General features: G+C 40.6%; 1 protein-coding gene across 4 annotated transcripts in view; it reads right to left on the bottom strand.

The window, feature by feature from the left end:
- Positions 1-19,742, bottom strand: part of PPP4R1 (protein phosphatase 4 regulatory subunit 1) — a 66,700-nt gene that overhangs the window by 6,802 nt on the left and 40,156 nt on the right. For all 4 annotated transcript variants that reach the window (XM_069853873.1, XM_069853871.1, XM_069853872.1 and 1 more), the window contains 7 exons: positions 18,938-19,062; positions 16,340-16,857; positions 10,232-10,407; positions 5,686-5,778; positions 4,370-4,555; positions 2,751-2,912; positions 2,040-2,140 (listed from right to left, as the gene is read on the bottom strand). In XM_069853873.1, the coding sequence (XP_069709974.1) occupies positions 2,040-2,140; positions 2,751-2,912; positions 4,370-4,555; positions 5,686-5,778; positions 10,232-10,407; positions 16,340-16,857; positions 18,938-19,062 (1,361 nt within the window). The remainder of the gene's footprint in view (positions 1-2,039; positions 2,141-2,750; positions 2,913-4,369; positions 4,556-5,685; positions 5,779-10,231; positions 10,408-16,339; positions 16,858-18,937; positions 19,063-19,742) is intronic.

The following is a 19,742-nucleotide window of genomic DNA, read 5'->3' as shown; positions in this document are numbered from 1 at the left end:
CAAAGCTGGTGAAGGGGCTGGAGAACAGGCCTTATGAGGAGTGGCTGAGAGAGCTGGGGTTGTTTAGCCTGGAGAAGAGGAGGCTGAGGGGAGACCTCATTGCTTTCTATAACTACCTGAAAGGAGGTTGTAGAGAGGAGGGTGCTGGCCTCTTCTCCCAAGTGACAGGGGACAGGACAAGAGGAAATGGCCTCAAGCTCCGCCAGGGGAGATTCAGGCTGGACATTAGGAAAAAATTTTTCACAGAAAAGGTCATTGGGCACTGGAACAGGCTGCCCAGGGAGATGGTTGATTCACTTTCCCTGGAGGTGTTTAAGGCATGGGTGGACAAGGTACTGAGGGGCATGGTTTAGTGTTTGATAGGAATGGTTGGACTCGATGATCCGGTGGGTCTCTTCCAACCTGGTGATTCTATGATTCTATAAGGCTTCTGTCAGCCCCTCCCTCCTGACTAGGCCCTGCTGGACAGTAGCCCTGCCTTCAAGCACACGTTAACTGGAGTCCACCATGTCACCCCCTCCAGGTCATTGATAAAAGGTCCCAGAAGGGTTAAAGGTCGAGTATAACCTATCACGCACAACCTCCTGAATCAAACTATCCAATGACCAATATCCAAACTGTCCAGCCTCCATCCATCCAGATCATTATGGCTTAACTTGACTACAAGAATATTGTGAGACATGACATTAAAAGCCTTGCTAAAGCAGAGATCAATGACATTTACCACCCTCTCCTCATCCACAGATTCAGTTGTTTAATCACAGAAGTTCAGATGTGATTTACTCTTGGAAATACATGCTGATTGTTTTCATGGAGGACTAATTCCTCACATGTCCAGAAATGGTTTTCAAGAGTATCTGCTCCATGATTCTCAGGGCCTGAAGCAACACAGACAAAATTTTAACTCCCCTGATAGTACGCATCTTCTAAAAGGCTTAAAAGCCTTTCTCTAATTTCTAGTGACCTTCCTTCATCTTCAGAGCTTTTCAAAGTTGATGACTAATGGCCTCACTATGACACATGCCAGCACTCTATCAACAGCCTTAGTTGTAGCCTGTCTGGTCTGATGGATATCCATGGGTTGAGTTCTCAAGTAACCCTGGGCTGATCATCAATCACCACTGAAATCTGCTCTAAGTGCAGAGGCCTGGGAAGTACCTTGAGTACCTTGTCAGTACCTCCACTTTTGTGCCCACTACCACTAAATCGTCCACCTCATTCAGCAACGGTCTCACGTTATCCATTTACTGGGGTTTTTTTGCTAATATAACAGTACTTGACACCCCTTGCAAGTTTCGGCTGTAGCTGAGTTTTGACTTTCCTACATAGATGCCTAGGCAATATTTCTAAATTCCTTCTGTGCCCCCCATTCCTGCTTTCACCTCCTGTATAACCCCTTTTGGCATCCAAGCTCAGTTATGAGTTCCTTTCTTAGCCAAACCAAGCTCGATACATCCCTTACTTTTCTGAGTATCAAGATGAACTACTCTTTTATTTAAGGACAAGATCCTCCAAGTATCTTCTGGCTTTTCTGAGCAACCAGACATTTCAAAGCTGCCTCACATAGCAGTCCACCAACTAGTTCCATGAAAAAGCCTTCATCTGCTCAGATGAAGTCCAAGGGTTGCTACTTTGTTACTTGCTTAATCTTTACTCCTCCAAACATCCGGATCTCCTCCATTTCATGGTCCTGAATTCAGCCTTCTCAGACACAGCAACATGGAGTCAAACTGCTAGAACACTTCTACTGACTTCAAGAGCAAGCACATGTGGCATTCTCTTTTGGCAGCTTTTTTATAGAAGAGCAATGCTTTCAACATACTGTGATGGAAAAGACATTCAAATTCCTACTTGAGCACTTATAAATGATACAGAACTACTAAGAAGTTTTAAGCAAGGGGGACAAATGGAGGAGGATAAGAACTGTCCACTAATTAAAAATGAGATTAAGAATGTCACTGTAAGACATTTATTCTATGATTTTAACATTTTTCTATAACTACAACAATTAAAAAAAAAGGACCCAGAAAACTACGTACTCAGCCAGCTCTGCTCTGAAACGCCAATTCCTGCTGTTATCAGTTACTAGGAATTCCTGGAGTTGATAAAGATACTCTCGTCTTTTGTCAAGATGAAGAAGCTGTAACAGTAAATATACACTTACATAAAGAAATGTAGGCTACAATCAGCAGATAAAAGAAGAGCTTTAAAATACAACTAATGAAACACTTGCTTTCATAAAAAAGAATTCTTTAGCAACAGTGTTGCTTTTCTGAGCTAAACCCTACATGCTTAAATCTACAGAATCACCTGGGGTACTACCAAAAGCAAAATCTGACCTAGTTTCTGCTTTTACTCTAGAAAACAAGAAGGGTAAGCAGAAAATCTAGTACCGATTTTAATGGTTTTATGATTTGGTTTTTTCATCTCCAAAAATTTGAGGCAGTTACAGGAAAAACAACTAAAGAAATTTGAGATGTTGGGCAGAAAGGTTAGAGCCATCAAAAATCTTAATACCACCCACCAGCACCTAAATATTGATTAAACGTGCACAAACCAGGCTCTTTGGAGAAAAGAAAGTATCAGCAACACAGATGCTCTGCAAAACATACTCCAGGACTCAAATGACATCTGGATTCTGTCCAGCTTTGTATGGATTCCCACAAGAAATTATGCTAAGAAGTAAGTCCATACAAAGAAATGAAGTGAAATACCTCATTTCACTTGACCAGAGTTGAACACAGACATACCTTCAGAAAGTCATGCAAGTGTTTTAGCACACCTATCCTGACTTCATCTAGATCTTTTAAAAAGCCATTAAAGACAGGAACTAAATCTCCAGCTGTAAGCTGGTCTCCAAGGATGACAGCAAGTTCATGTATAGAAAATGCTAGCGTCCGCCGAACCTTCCACTGTAAAATAAATAAATAAAATTTATTGATGTATCATCTAAAGTGCTCTGTTTTAACTTGAGGATCAGCATCCAAGCTGGACTCCCAGCAAGCTACAGTACTCAGAAATACATTCAACAGTGCTTCATTTAACAGTTGAAAATGAAAATTGGAAAATTAAATGAATTAGTTTCTTGGAATATCAAGGAATTAGGCAAATGAAAGGAATGAAAATATTTTGATTTTCCAGGTGTTGGGAAGGGAAATGGTATTCCTGACATCAGCACTCTTCCATACAATACTCTCTGCTTTAAATGCTTTTAGGTAAATTAGTTCCACACTACTACTATTCTCAATCATTTAATTTATAAAACAGAACAAGATATATATCCCACAATATTTCAGCTGGCATATTTTAGCTTCCATAACAGGTAAAGTCTCACCCACACTGAGTGCCCACCAGTCCAAAGACCAGTAGAGCTTCTACTGACCCTAAACTCAGGGGGCACTGTTCTAAGAGTAGTTATTTCAAGTAAGACTTTTTAAAAATAAAACAACATCTGTTCTTTAGCCAGCCCCTTCCAGTTAGCACGGGTACTGTTCTTTCATCGTAGTCTGGTGATTCAGCCTTAATTCCAGTGAGACTGGCAATAAACTCCAGACAGTTTCGAACATAGGTCAATTTGGTTTTACTTATGTTTTAAATTTATTAGCTGGTTGTTTTTAACGGCCACAAAAGAGTTCGGAAAATTTGAGCAATAGCTATGCATGAAGTTACTTGCTACATATCACTGAGAACTGCTGCTCTGACATAGCAAGCAGCAAGTTCAAGAGAGGGTGAAGTAGTCTGAGAATGTTTCAAAAAATAAAAAGAGCATCTCCAAAAAAGGAAACAAGGGAAGACTGAGAGCCACCGTAACCCAGTAAAATGCACAAAACCATCTCCTAACCACCTGACAAGGAAAATGTTGCTATTTCCAGTATTTGTTTTTAAAACAGCGAGGCTGCATGGCGATAGTGATGTTACTCCCTTATGACTAACTGGATGCAGCACCAAAAGGCCACCAAAAGGCCTGGCATGAGGCTGACTCACTGAGCTCCAGACATGCCTGCAGGGACACGTCTGATCATGCACAGTGGTACAATCCAAATTCTCATACCTATGAAAAACCTAAGCACTGCCATAAGACCTCAGAGGAAACTGTAGATCTCTCCTCACATTCCCACCAGAGATCTACCGCCTGCTAAAGTTGCCCCACTTCTTTACTACCTGAGCACCACATGCACCCAGCTCCTTCTGAGACAAGTTACACTTTCATTTATGATAAGAGAACTAGTATCAGCAACAGAAAGCTCCACACAAAAAGCAGAGCAACCCAACACACAGTAAACAAGAGAAACTGTCATGGAAGTTCAGATTATTCATTGTCACATCACAGAAGTTCAGATCATTCACTGTTGCAACTTCTTGAGGTTACCTGCATGTCAGATGCCAGCGTCTCATAGGTATCCTTCAAACAGTGCCAGTTCTGTCTGCCTAATGTAAGTGCCACACCTGGCAGGCTGTAGGCACAGTGTTTGGCAATCTCGGTATCAACTGTTTGTGCGCGAGACGGATCAGTCATTGATAAATACTGATCCAGCAAGGCTTGAGGTACAACATCCTACAGAAGAAAAACGGTAGAGTCTTTACACTATTTTCAATAAATCCTCCTACGTCTTACTACAATTCCAGGGCATACTACCAGAACAACATTTTTTTTCCCATAATGACAGAATATTATTTAAGTACAATCTCTTAATAAGGACGTAAAGGTTTTGTATTTTGTATGTTCCATCAAAAAGTTCTAAAGAAACGATGACACAACTAAGTCCTTCATAAAAACAGGCAGAACAGCAAGTTATGAGACTTGCTCAAAAGTTATTTTCCTATTCCCTTCTACATCTTGGGGAGGTGGGGAGAAGAAAACTGAATCAAAACGCCTTGGGGAGGGAGGGAGGGAAAGGGAAGAGGCAGAGTATAGTGTACCCAGTGTTGCTTCCAAACTCCCTAAACAGTCAGCAGGAAGGAAAAATGCTTCTCCAGAGAGAGATATTTCTGATGAAGACCAATCCTTCTCTCACTGAGAAACTAAAGCATCTGAACTAAAATTCTGTGAAAACCTCTTTCCTTCAGCTGTTGTCAGCTTATGTCAGGCATTGACTCTACCTAAGGGGGCATTTCCCTAACACAAGAGCATTTCCCTAACACAGCTGCAGAACCTCAGCTCACATAGGGAACAAGTGACAGAGATTCCCACTTGAGTAATCAAGCTGGTGCAGGGTGGCACACTTGGTACTGTACTATGTAACAAATATTCCCTTCGGGAGAAAATAACAAGGAGACAGTCTGAGCTTAATGAAACACTTTCACAAATCTCTGCACAAAGCTGTCATTGGCTGAGGACAATTCCACTCAAAATATTTAATAAAAAATACCTGTTTCTTCACTAACCTAACTTCCATTACAGGACAGTTTCCATAGAAAATGAAACCAAATGAAATCAGAGCCTGAAGTCTATGACAACCATTACCTCATGTCAGAAAACACTGTAATCATACATAACTAAAAAAGAAGAAATGGCTTAATTTAGCAGTTGTTATCTCCAGGAACATGAAATATTTTAAAATTACTTAAAGAGGTTTTCTGTGTTCAATAGAAACTAAATCACATCAGAAATGACTGAATGAAATACGTGAAAAACCCACCACTTATCTGATACATGTAGGAAAACCAGAATTTACTGTCATTTACCTGTACTTTGGATTTTCTTTCTTCTTCAGGGCTGAAACTACTGTTGGTGCTCAAATCTGAATCATGAATGTAGTGAAGTGTAGAATCCATATTCTATGAAAAAATGAAATAAGTCATGCAAAATAGTAAACAATTAAAACAAATGTCAACATCAAGAAGTGCTGTCCTCACCTCAGAGATTAAAGGAATACATGGTTTAATATCAAATACAATTTTCCTACAGCCCAAAATCAAAAGGTTCAAGATAAATCTTTCTGCTTTCAACCTCAAACATAGGCTCCTTTTATCCTGCTCCATTTTGGTTCTTATGGAATGAAAATAAGAAGAGTACCTTTGAAACTGCATTAAGGAAAACATAAGTAACATACAGGTCACACGGCTTCTCCCCCGAAGGGAAAACAAGAAAACATCTGTAGCAAGTTTTGTTGGATTTGTTGCTTTGGATTTGTGCTAGAAAACAGTCAAAGCAAAACCACTCACACACTTAAAGAGTAGAAAGTGATAAGACTTAGCTGTTGCTCCTTTCCTAGAGGTGATTATTCTATTATCTTCCCTACAGATGAGCCTCACCTTATAATACAGAGTTGTAGTGGACCATGGCTGCTGACACTATTCATCACCCCTCTCAGTAGTTTTACTGAACTAATTTTTAACAAACATTCAATCATCCTGGCTACATATCTGGGCCATGAAGATAAGGACTTGGGCTCTGTTTCAGAACTCTACCAAGCAGTGTAAGTCTGATACACTATGATAAACTGCTGTGAGAGGATGAACTGTCACTTTCTATACCAGCAGAGTTCCCCAAATACAATGGGGTTTGCATAATCAGCTGTGAATGACAAGAAGTACGTGACAAATATTTGAAAAGTAGATCAGGCTGCTATCTGGTAGAACAGGACAAAAGCATTTTTGCTAGATAAGAGCCAAGGTATTCATTCACAGGGTGAGCTCTCAGGGTCAGCACAAGCACAGACAACATGCCTACTCTACCAGCTGCTCAGATCAGCTTGACAATGAGAATTTTCAGGCAAACCACAAACTTCTTTTAAAAAGCCTCCGGGATACCATCTGTCTTCCTTGGTTTGACTTCAGACAGTTGCTTTTTCCCTCTTCATGACCTGCTTTCATCTAAGCACTGGATTGTAATTTTAGTTGCTGAGGTATAATTACAGGTGATAAAAAAACCAGGCAGAGCTGTGAGGCAATCACGTATTGCTGGCACAGCAGCTCACATCACCCTTCAGGCTAACCACGCACCAGCAAGAAGGCATCAGAGAGACAAGGAAAGAACAGATCTGCAAGTGACTCTAACTGTATGTGCCCAGCCACATGCAACTTCAACTCCAGAAACTCTGAAAACCATCTCTGCAGGATTTTAGTCTGTCAGTCAATTCTTCACTCCATTTTAGTGTTTATTTCAGATAAAGAGATAATTTTCAGAACTGCCAGGAAGCTACTAGCTTTAAACTCTTAAATCAAGAAATTATGAGGCAGCCAGCCCAACTTAGCCACAGTGCTTTCCATGAATTGCCCAGGTGCATGGGACTGGAGGCTAATCACCCATTCTGCTACAATCAAAATTGAAAGACTCCCCTCTATGACCTCTTCCACCCCTGCTGTAAAAGGCCAAGTTAAAAAAAAGGGATGAAAAAAATACTTTATTGATTGAACTAAGTTAAACTAAATATACTGAAGGGTGTTACGGATGGGAACATTTTTACACAGCCACTTTTAAAGTTAAATACACATTCCAGAAAGGAAGAGCTTCAGTACAGAAGAACCACAGTATTGATTGTTATTTAAGTCAATGCAGTATCTCTACTCCTGTACATGAAACTCCATCTGTACGTAACATGCACACCCTGAACTGCGCATTGCACAGAGCCAGAACATAAAAATTCAGCAGGGCTCAGTCTGAAAGCTTCTTGTGCACCAAGTGGTAAACCACCACCTCTGAGATGCAACACACTTTCTCATGGCCTTACAAATCTCTCACGTGAAGTCTCCTTTAGTTGCAGTATTGTAAGTGCTCTCTGCGCCTGTGTTCCACAGACTGCTGCTCTGCAACATGGGTTGCACACAAAGCCCACAGCACAAGGACAAGTGGTGCTGGTGTTTCCCAACAGGGCAGCTGGCTTGAACACAGAAAGAAGAAGCCACTGTTAAGGGCCCAGTTTTCTCCTGGCATCCCTCCTTTTCTTAGAGAGATATTTGTGCCAGAAATGGATGGGGTGATTTTAGTTGTTTCCTTTCTCTTTTCCTTCCCTTTTCCCTCTACCTCCAACCAAAAATAAAAGAGAGGATTCCCACACCCATTCACTAGGAAGATGATTTGGGAAATTTCTTGTGGCTTACGTTCATTTATCAATGCTTTTACAGAGCATACCACCTAAAGAAATAAAAATGGTGGTTCAAGAAAAAACAACAGCTACCGTCATCCTCAATGAACAAGCTTAACCTACATTCCAAAATCTGCTGGCATTTATTTTTATTTGAATATAGAAAACATGTACCATTAACTCCCTCAGGAGTCAACACAGCTGCAGAAGGACAAGCAAAGTGTAATTTTGCTTTGTGATACCTGTGCAGAGCTATGAATGTTGCTTTCAAATATGAAACTCTGTAGCCTGATTTTTCTAATGTGTCCAGTGCCCTATTGACACATTGCTCTGCTGAGACTTTAAAAAAAACCAATCCCAAAAAACAACAAACAAACCGAAACAATACTACAACAACAACAAAAAACCCACTAGTGAAAATCAGTGTTCTTCACTGCGAAAATCAGAGCTCTTCACTGCTAGGGGGAACAGTGCACTAGCTCAACAGATCACAGCTTGATTCCCAAATTCTAGGTCACCTCTGTGATATCCTTTCACTTGTAAAATGAGGACTTGATTCAGTGCCAGTAACAAACAAGGAACTGACAGATTAAGATCATACTTTTAAAGAGGAAAACTGAAAAATGCAAAACCAACATAGACCAGCAATGTGACAGGTTTCTGTCAGCATCATACTCTGTAGTGGTAAATTATGACTATGTATAAACAGCAGCACCCAAGTAAATGTCACTTTCTCCACTCCCCAAATGTTTTCAGGCTACAGGGTAGTTCAACAGCTTAGGTGAAAAGTTAATTAAATGTCATCTGGAAACACTGTTCTAATTAAAGGTTGAAAATGTTTGCCAGGGACTTACGTCAACTCCTAGACTTGTCAAAGGCATTTATCAAAGTATCATCTGAAAATATCATTTAGGCAATATGATACAACAAATCAGTTCTGTGGTTTTATGGAGCATATTTTTGAACCTTTGCTTTCTACATAGCTACAGCTTTTAATACCACCAGAGCTTGCGCCGCTACATGCTGTGAAGAACATGGTTGGTTTGGCCTAATATACAGTACAGAACGAAAAACGGCATACAATCATAGAATAGAATCATAAAATCATTAAGGTTGGAAAAGACCTTTAAGAGCTGGAGCACCTTTGCCATGAGGACAGGCTGAGAGAATTGGCGTTGTTCAGCCAGGAAAAGAGAAGGCTACGAGACCTCATAGCGACCTTCCAGTACCTGAAGAGGCTACAGGAAAGCTGGGAAGGGATTTTATTTATAAAGGCATGTAGTGTTAGGACTACAGAGAATGGCTTTAAATTGGAAAGGGAAAGATTTAGACTAGATGTAAGGAGGAAATCCTTCACAATGAGGGTGGTGAGGCACGGGCATAGGCTGCCAAGAGAAGCTGTGGATGCCCCATCCCTGGAGGTGTTCAAGGCCGGGTTGGATGGGACCTTGAACAGCCTGATCTAGTGAGACATGTCCCTGCCCATGGCAGGGGGTTGGAACTGGATGGTTGTTAAGGTCCATTCGAACCCAAACTATTCTATGATTCTATAAGCATCAAGTCCAACCAAATGTATCAAACACCACAGATTTCAGCTGGGCAGCAGGTAGTGGTGGGGCACTGAACATGCACAAAAAACTTCAAAGCCTTATTGATTACTAGAATCCACTTCCTCTTTCAGCAGTCCACAAAACACCCTAGACTGCAGGTCCTGAACTCCTCTTATGTAGGCCAGTGAACTACTAGAAACCACTTTGACAGGGAGCACAGGGAATAAAGTACCTCTTCCGCCAGAGGCAGCAGGGAGCACAAGGGGAGGATGGCACCGAAGGAGATTCACTTATTTGAGTAGGGCACTGTTTTAAGGAAGGCAATTTCACAGTAATAAACTGCAATAGCATTAAAATATCTTAAAATGTGACAGTCACAAGAGATTTAAATGGTAACAATTTCAAGAACTTACATGGACAAGCACAGAAATGGCAAGAGCAAAGGCATCTAGCACAAGTATTTGTGTTTCCATAGCTAGTACTTCAACACCAGCCAACAAAACTGAACACCAGACTAGCAGAAGTGGGAAGCATTTGGCTGCAATTACTGCATGAACACAAAATACAGCTCTATTACTGGAGCCCTGGAAATACTAATGGTTGGAAAAAAAAAACCAAAACCCAAAAGAGAAGAGTGTAAAACTCACTTCTTACCTCAACAGTGTCACCAATTAAAGGCACAATATCACCCAGTATAGGTTTAAAATTTTGTTGCTCGTTGATGGTTAGTTCGGTCTGAGAGTCTGTTCCCTTGCCCATGCTGGTCACTGTCTCTTCTTGAGGATCCAAACTGGATGCTCTGAGTGCAGCAGACAACACCTCCACTTGTGCTGCATATGAGAGAAATGCATGAAACCGAACTGCAACAAACTTTTCACAAGTCAACAAATCAACTTTCAGACAGCGACTAATTAACTGAAGGATGGTGGAAGAATTATAGGGAGGTACAAATTTAAGATTATTGACTCTCAGTAAATCCCAGACTGAGGACAATTAGAGCAAAATGTAAGGCAGATGAATCCTCCGCTCTTGTCTCAGGGTGGTCAACCATACTAGGGCTCAGTGAAATTCACTTTTAAAGCAAATAAAACCAAACAACCCAAGAGTAAGAGATCCTGTTATGGCAGGCTCAGTTCTTTAAGAATCTCAGTACATATTAATGGTGCAAATAGTCTTTAGGGCAGAACACATGAATACTAACTTACTGACTGGGCCTGTTGTGGGAGGTGAGACTAAGACAGAAGGGAAAAGTAATTAAAATAAAGGTTAAGAATAGGTTTATTCATGCACAAAGGATTTTGATTCTGCAAAGCTGTGTCTGTGCCTATGCACAGTCATTAAATGCTTACATTTTCATAGCAAATCCAAAGCAAGATCTATATAGGATGATGCTAGACAACACTAATACTTTTCTGGACAGGATACTTCAGACTTCTTGCATCCTCCTAACAAACAATGAAGGTTGCACTGTTCGCTGGTCTTTTGTTAATCAGAAGAAAGCATTAGCACTTCACACTCTACCATCCACCCTCTTGAAAAACATCAAGCAGTTTCAAGACTGCTGTGCTTACTACTAATTAATAAAAGCTTTGTTGAGCAACGTTCCCTGGATATAGCCTGACCTAAGCATATCGGATACCTGAGGCAATCTTAGCTGCAAGCAACACAGAATTCAGTGCAGACTGATCTAAGATGCCTTCTGCCTCCTCCACTTGTTTCCAAGAACCTAAGGAGGAATAGTCTCCTGCCCCCTTAAATTTACCCAGCCATCCAGAAGCTCTGTTCCTCATAGGTTTTGGCTTTCTCAAGGTTTCTTAAATGCTCATTATGAAATAGAACAACAAACCACGAGCTTGTTTTTAAGCCCACGTTGATGTACTAAGTTACAGAATCTGAATTTCTCCCTTTAGCTTTTATTGATAGGGTTATTAACAAGAATTAAACACAGAAAATTAAGAGTAATTTGTAGACATAAAGATATGCAATACTTCTGTTACCAGAAGCAAATTTATAACTCAGCACAACCTGAGCTAGCAAAAACTGGAAAAGACACTACAGGTTTACTGGTTTCTAGGTGGAGTCTGGTAAGCAGGTGTAAAGACAGTTCTTTACAATTTGCAATGCCAGCTCTATAACTGTGTCACATCTCTGACAGAATAACTGAAAGATATTCTTGCTGTATTAACTGTAATTCACTTTCAGAGGAAAAAACACAGCAAGTTAGAAACACAAAACCAAACCCACCACTTTCACTATAAAACACATTACATTGGAAAATAGTTTCAATGTATATCTATAGTATATAATATATAATTTTTGTATATATATATAAAAAAATATAAAAATTAGGAAGTTTACAACTTGCAGGATTAACAACCACATTTTATCTGGCCTCATTAAATTTCCTAGTCCTCAGGAGCCTCTGTCTTTTCAAAATGTTTTATTTTTGTTTTCTGTTTCTCCTGATGTTTCACTAGATGACGCTGATATTATTAAGTGGCATGTTTCCTTCTTTATTTTTGAAGGATCTGCCTTACTCATCCTTTGCCTCTGACTAAGAAATGAGGGTATGAGCTGTATTAAAGGGCAGAGAGATGCAAGTAATTAAAAAACAGGAAGTTTCTTCTCCACTTCCTCCCCTTACGTACTGTTCCATTACCAATATACTTTAGAATTTTACTGCAGGCAGTGCTAGTAGCCTAACTTCTAAACATAAGTTTTAATAAGGGAATGAGATCAAACGATCCCACATTTGGGCTCAATTATCCCTAGTGGGTCTTCTTTTGGCAAAGCACCTTGTAACTGGCCTAAGTCACAGTTACAACCAGCAACCTGCAAGTCAGGCTTTCTCTCTTCCCCCAAATAATATTAAGAAAAGCTGACATCACATGATTTAGCACCTGCTATGCAGAAGATAAGGAGATAAATTAAGCTGAAGAAAGCATCCCTGGAAAGAAAAATATAGAAATAAAAACATCTTGGGAAAGAAAATAAACCTCTGAAGCATCAGTGAGCTGGAAAAAAGTGACCTGAATAAAGACCCTGTGATAATTTTAAAAGATCTGGCATACTTCAGAGGAACATGCAGGTTTCCATCTCCCAGTCTGAGCGGATTAGAAAGGTCCTATTAACAAGGATTACATACTGCATAATGTATATGCTTAACTTTGCATAGCTTACGTAGCTCTGTTAACCAGTAGAGTTTGTCTAGAAGACAGGACGTCTTTATCTTGGTTGCTGACTGCTCAGCTGCCAATTACTCAGACTTATCACTTCGGCAACCAGCTAGTTCTGGAAAGGAAGCCTCAAGGTAAAGATTCTTAGGAGTAAGGCTCAGTCTCATCAGTTCACCCCCTTCTGAGAATGAGATTACAGAAAAAAAAAATGCTCTATGATGGTTGCTGGCCACTGTTAAAAAAAAAAATGGAAAATGCTGCGATGATAGAGAAGTGCACTACGGAAACAGAGAAAATACAGTCAAGTTACAAACCTACACCCCCCCCCCCAAACAAACAAAAAAAAAAACCCATATACAACCACAGTTTGTTCTGTGTACATAAACAGTAACCCATTAGTGCTTGGCAGCCAAGAAATCTGGAAGATTGGAGTATGCCATGAACATACAGTACTCTGGGCTGCTCAAGCTGGCAATGCCTTTCTCTTCAACTGATCCCTCCCCTTGTCTTGGTATGCTGAGGTAAAAACTGAGCTACTTCCCCTATAACGATGCAAGTAGGTGATGGAAGAAGCCTCCTGTACAACAAAGAAGAGGCGAGACATGTGAAGTACAGGAATGCAGAAAGGTAGAGAAATTAGAACAAAAAAGAGATAGGAGGTGAAATGCATACAGAAATAACGGATGGGGTACAAAAGTATAGTAGTTGCTATGGACGCATATACAGACAAAGCATGGGAGGATGGGTGGAGGAAGAGGAAAAAAGCTTCTCCTATGCCTCAGACAGAATCCTTGGCAGTACAACTCCAGTACCAAATATCCACACCTACCTCAGCTGTCAGGGACTGGGTCTGAAACCAACTAGCAAAATGGAAATTATTAACTCCTGCTTACTGTTCCAGAAAGGATAGCACATGTTAAAAGAAGAACACTGAAGTCAAGCACTGAGAGGTGAGGTACAGACAGAGTTATGGTCATCTGAACAACTTAACCTTATTAACACATGCATAAAACCACTCACTACTGTATCATTCACACACTAGCCTTTTGCTAACTCATCCTCACTTCTTTTTGTGATGTCTCAAGGATGCTTGTCCAATTTGATATAGAAACCAGAAGATGTGTACCTCCAGTAAGCCAAGCCTCTGCTTACCCACCGTAAAGAACATGGCATCTTCTACTCCCATCTCTTGGCTGGGAACACAGCAATAAAAGACAGAGGCACAGCATGGAAGAGGGAATCCCGGACTTTGGTGACAGCAAACCAATGAAGAAAGTAAGTGCAAAGAAAGGTCACAGGGATTTAAAAAGAAAGAGAGAGAGAAAGAAGAAAAAGAAAAATTCCTAGCTTGCTCAGTCTTTGCTGTAAAGAACCAGCCCACCCACAGTAAAAGATTCATAAAAACATAATGGTTAGTCTTATGGGGTGAGGGGCAGGGAAGAATCCTAAGCACCAACCAGGACCAGAGCTGTTTAGCAAACACCTCTAAGCTACATAGATAAGAGACAAAATCATCTGTGAAATCAAGAAGTTTCATAAAAGTTCTAAGAAAATAAAAAATTAAAGACAACTCTTAGGCTAAATATTTATACCATCGGTTAACAACAACAGTATTAAACGGTAAAGATGGAAGCATTATTCCTGGGATCACCACAGAGAGGCAGACAGGGCTCTGATCTTATGGATCACCCCTAAACGGAAACTACCTCCCTTTTGTCACCATTTACAGAGTTCCAAGCTCAAAACACAGACATTAAGTCAGCTATTCAGAGTCTAGTCTGGATGCCTACCGCTTCTCTGTGTGTTTTAGTGTTTGAGACAAGCATGCAAAATGAACATTACTCTATCAGTTTCAGTCTCAGTCTCCTTATACCTCAATGCACTTCATATAAAAGTAAAATAGCAACATTAGAAAATCAAAACAGGTATGTTGTTAAATTCCAGCTTATTAAGTATTTAGACTCAATAATCAAGAGTACAGGCAAGATTTAAAAAAAAAAAAAAAAAAAGGAGTGTTTCACACAGCTTCACCACATAGCCTTGACCCAAATTACAAGTACAGAACAGACTATGAAGGTAACTAAGTAATGAAAGCCACTCACCTCACCTCAATTAGAATAAATGGCACTGGTAACTCTAATTCAAACCTTTTCTAACTTGTGGGTACTGGGAACCCATGCTGTTGGCAATCTAGTAACTGTTTTCTTCCACTGAAATATGCAAGTGCCAGTCAACAACTGCACAGAAAACATCTTGATGCCTACTCAAGAGAGCTACAAAAAAACCCCAACCCTGCTCTGACAAAAGACATGACCACAGACATAACCAACAGGGGACAATTCTGGATGTACAAATAGATGTCTACCCAAATCTTCATTCAAAGTGTTTAAGACATGTTCTATAACTGGACAGAACAAGGTTTTATAAAAACAAACCTAAACAGCAATCCAAGTTTAGCAGTGAGCTTCAGAGAGATGGGTTATGTGAAGACTGAGATCATTAGCAAGGCTGATTTTTTTCTTTTTTTTTCTTTGTCTCTTTGCTTAGAGAGAAAGTGCCCAAAGCACTCTTAAAGCAACAAAGTTTCAATTGCTGACTTCACAACAGATTAAATAGAAGAAGCCCAAAAATCCATTTAAGAAAAGTTATTAGCGTATCAATCTTCTAGCAATAAAAAAGTTGAAAGTATGAGTTTATTCTAAAATGTTTCTTCCCCACTCCGAACTTGCCCTGCTTATTCCTTCCTACTTTTTCTTGATACAGAGGCATGCTTTCCCCTAGAAATTCTTCAGCTCCAGAATAACAGGGCTTCTTCCTTGGTGATACCACCGGACTTGGGCTGCGACTATCAAGCTTGATGTGCCTTTAGAATTGATTCAGCACACAAATGAAAAAAGAAACGTGTCTCCAGTAGGTAAAGTGTGAAACAGCCAAGTCATTTTAGCCCAGGAGGTATCTCTCCAAGTTGCTCCTCCACCAGCTGCTTGTACTTATGAAACCCTCTCCACCCTTCAAAAGTTTTTAAAATGGAAGCTGTACATTAACTTCAAGAATGCAGTTTGGATCAATTCTCAGTATGACCAAACAAACTTGGTAAACTTAAGTCAACAACATGAGACTGCAATAATAAAAGGCTATGCAGAAAAAAATAATTAAAGAGAAAATAGGTAATACTTAAAAAACATGTCACACTTCAGTGTTTAAACAAAACCCCAACTTAATCTGCCTTCTTATTTTGTATGTATGCTGATGACAAATTAAGTTTCCTTATCAACAGCTTGTGCCATTGAACCATCTATTTGATTAGTGTCAAAACAGGCAGGCAGAAGTTTACACTGCTAATTGAGTATGTTTTCAGTTTAGAATAGGAAGCATACCGCCTTTAAACACCTTTACACAAATGCAAGTTCTCTTCTAGTTCACCATGAATTTTCACAATTAAATCAAAATAGATAAAATCTCTTTGAGGACCAGGAGAAAGCTATACTTACAACTTTTAAAACAAAGCAAAGGTTAAAGACCAAACTGCTAAAGCAACATGTGCAGGTGTCCAAACACTAAAAACTCTTCAGTATCTTTACTATACCTTTAACATCTGGATCATCTATATGAGGTTCCAAATTTTCTATCATTTCTTCCAATTCTTTCCTTGTTGCCATAGGAATGTTTGAAGACACTGGCATAGTGAGTTCCTGAATTTCTCTATCGAGTAATAGCTCAGAAGTCTGCTGAAGCTCATAATCAATATCTATTTCAGGAAGTGGAGTCCTCCAGAAATGGAAAGAGTTGTACAATTCCTGGTCTGAAAGAGAGGTTTCCTGTGAATTCAGCCCAGTCTCCCGCAGACCTGCTGTACAGCAACGAGAACTTCGCTCGTTCTCATCAGCCATTTCCTCACAAGATTCTGAAGACAAAGTGCAATGGAAAGATGCCTCAGTCTGGAAATCACTCTCCCCCAGAGAGTTATTTGATGCTGTATTTTGATCTTCCATGGCATTTTCAAGTTTTGTTGCAAAATCGTCATTATCAGCATGTGAAGATAGATCCTCTGTCCCATTGTGCCCACTCTTTGTTGTAACATCTTCTGAAGTCCTGACTTGTTCACTGTTGAGTGGCAAAACAAATGAACATTTAAAACATAAAATCATCTTAGTGCAAACAGATGCTCTTGAAAATTCACACAAGTGCTATGAGCTTGCTAATTATCAAACTAGATTTACTTACAGTATAGCAAAATAAATCATAGTAATTACAGAATGGCTGAGGTTGGAAGAGACCTCTGTAGGTCATCTGGGCGGTCATCAGGGGGTTGCTCAAGCAGGGCCACCTAAGGCCAGCTGCCCAGGACCATGCCTAAATGGATTTTCAATATCTCCAAGGATGAAGACTCCATAACCTTCATGTGCAGCCAGTGCCAGTGCTCAGTCACCCTCACAGTAAAAGAAAAAAAAAAAAAAAAGAAAAACCTAAGTGTTTCCTTACATTCAGAGGGAACGTCCTGTGTTTCAGGTCATGCCCGTTGCCTCTAGCCCTGCCACTGGACACCAAAGAAAAGAGCCTGGCTCTGTCCTCTTTGCACTCTCCCTTTAGGTGCTTGTACACACTGGTAAGATCTCCCTGAGCCTTCTCTTCTCTAGGCTGAGCAGTCCAAGCTCTCAGCCTCTCCTCACAGGAGAGATGCTCCACTTCCTTCATCATCACAGTGGCTCTGCGCTGGCCTCCCTGCAGTATGTCCATGTCTTTCTCACAACCATAGAAAGGTTAGCGTTGGAAGGGGCCTTAAAGATGATCTATTTCCAACCCCCCTGCCATGGGCAGGGACACCTCCCACCAGCTCAGGCTGCCCAAGGCCCCATCCAACCTGGCCTTGACAACCTCCAGGGACGGGGCATCCACAAATTCCCTGGGCAGCCTGTGCCAGTGCCTCACCACCCTTACTGTCAATCTCACCAAACTCATTGTGAAATTATAATAACGATAATAATGAGGAGCCCTAATTGGATCCAGTGCTCCAGCTGGATCCTCACCAGTTCTGAGCAGAGGGCAAAGGTCACCTCCCTCAACCTGCTGGCAACAATTCTACCTAATACAGCCCAGAGCACCACTGGCCTTCACAGCAAGGCTACACTGCTGACTCATGGTCAGTCTGGACCACGGACTAACAAGAGTGCCAGGGCCTTTCCTGCAAAGCCACTCTCTGTCCAGTCAGACCAGCAGCCTGTACAGCTGCTTCACGTTATTCCTCCACAGGTGCAGGACTTGGCACTTATTGCTGTTGAACTTCAGGATGTTTCTGCTTGCCCATTTCTCCAGCCTACTGAGGCCCCTCTTGATGTCAGCATGACCCTCTGTCACACCAGCAAGCTTGCTGAGGGTACACCCTGACCCATCATCCAGATCATTAATGAAGATGTTCAACAGGACTAGACCCAGTACTGACCCCAAGGTACATGACAAGCTGCTGGCCTCCCAATTGTATTGCTGATCAACACCCTCTAGATCCAACCATTCAGCCAGTTTTCAATCCACCTCACTTTCTGCTCATTCAGCCCACACTTCATCAACTTCTCTATGAGGACCTTATGGGAGGCCTGTAGTGACAGGACTAAAAGCTAGGACTAGGGGTAATGGGTATAAACTGAAGAGGTGCAGATTCAGACTAGAGATACGTAAGAATTTCTTCACTATTAGAGTTGTGAGGCACTGGCACAGGCTGCCCAGGTAAGTTGTAGATGCTACATCCCTGGAGGTGTTCAAGGCCAAGTTGGATGGGGCCCTGGGTAACCTGATCTAGTGGGATGCCCCTGCCCATGGCAGGAGGGTTGGAACTAGGTGATCTTTAAGGTCCCTTTCAACCCAAACTATTCTATGATTCTACGATCATGTCAAAAGCCTTACCGACATCTATGTAGACTACATCCACTGCTCTCCCTTGTCTATCAAGTCAGCCATTTCATCACATAAGGTACATCTTAAGCTCTGCTAAGTTATTGTACAGTCATATGTTTTTAGTTAATAACAGACCATCAGCATTTTGAGTTAAGTAAGATGAGAAGTTCCAGATCTTGCCACTTGCCAAGATAAATTAACTTTCCTGTATAAATTGAGTACTTTCTTAAATTGCAGTTCATATAGAAGGAAAACAAGGCGAAAGAATAATATGTAGATTTAGCAAATTTTTTACCTGTTTTCCTGTGCAGAATCTTCTGGGTTTTTACCATCTTCTTCTTTAAAGTACTGGCCACTGCTGGATGGATTAGCAAAAGTTGATATGAAAGGCCCCAGAGACTGAAAAGCAGCTTGGCGAACCTAGTGGTAAGGATTAATGATGAAAAAAAGTTACTTAAATATCTATAAAGCTTGCCATCCTATAAAATATGAAAGTCAGCTACTAGGAATTGGAAAAGTTAAAAGCTGACTGAGGAAAGCAACAGAAGCTCTTGGCTGGGAAGAGTCAGCCAGCCGTATCCATCTAACGCTAAATGAAAAAGGTTTAGAAAACACAGGGTAAAAACACTTAAATCACGGTTAACCAAGCTGACAGGCCTAATCCCCACAACTAAAGAAATCACAATTATTTAGATAGCAGAAGCATGTAAATATGAAAGCTCAGTTGGGAATTTTAACAATTTGAAAGGAAAATATTATGCGCGGTGAACAGAAATTTCACTAGAAGAAGTCTGACTGAAGACAAGCTCTGCATTTCTTTACCTTTCCTATTTGGTTATGCTGTTCATTTGCTCCTTCCTCCTCCTCCTATTTATTCTCCACTTCTCAACAATAACCTTATCTACCTCCATTTTTATGATTTGATTAATTCTGCTAGGCTACAACTTGCATGACTTTCCAGGATCAGAGAACTCATGCCCCCATGCAAGAGATGTACTTCTGGCTCTCAGAAGAATTCTGCTCAATAACAAACTTAACAAGGTTTCAAGAGTAGATCTTGCAGCCAAAAAAAAAACCAAAAAAACAAACCAAAAAAACGA

Source organism: Phaenicophaeus curvirostris, chromosome 3 (genome assembly GCF_032191515.1).
Source record: "Phaenicophaeus curvirostris isolate KB17595 chromosome 3, BPBGC_Pcur_1.0, whole genome shotgun sequence".
Classification (NCBI taxonomy): Eukaryota; Metazoa; Chordata; class Aves; order Cuculiformes; family Cuculidae; genus Phaenicophaeus; species Phaenicophaeus curvirostris.
Note: the sequence above shows the minus strand (reverse complement) of the source record. Positions and strands in the feature narration are given on the sequence as shown.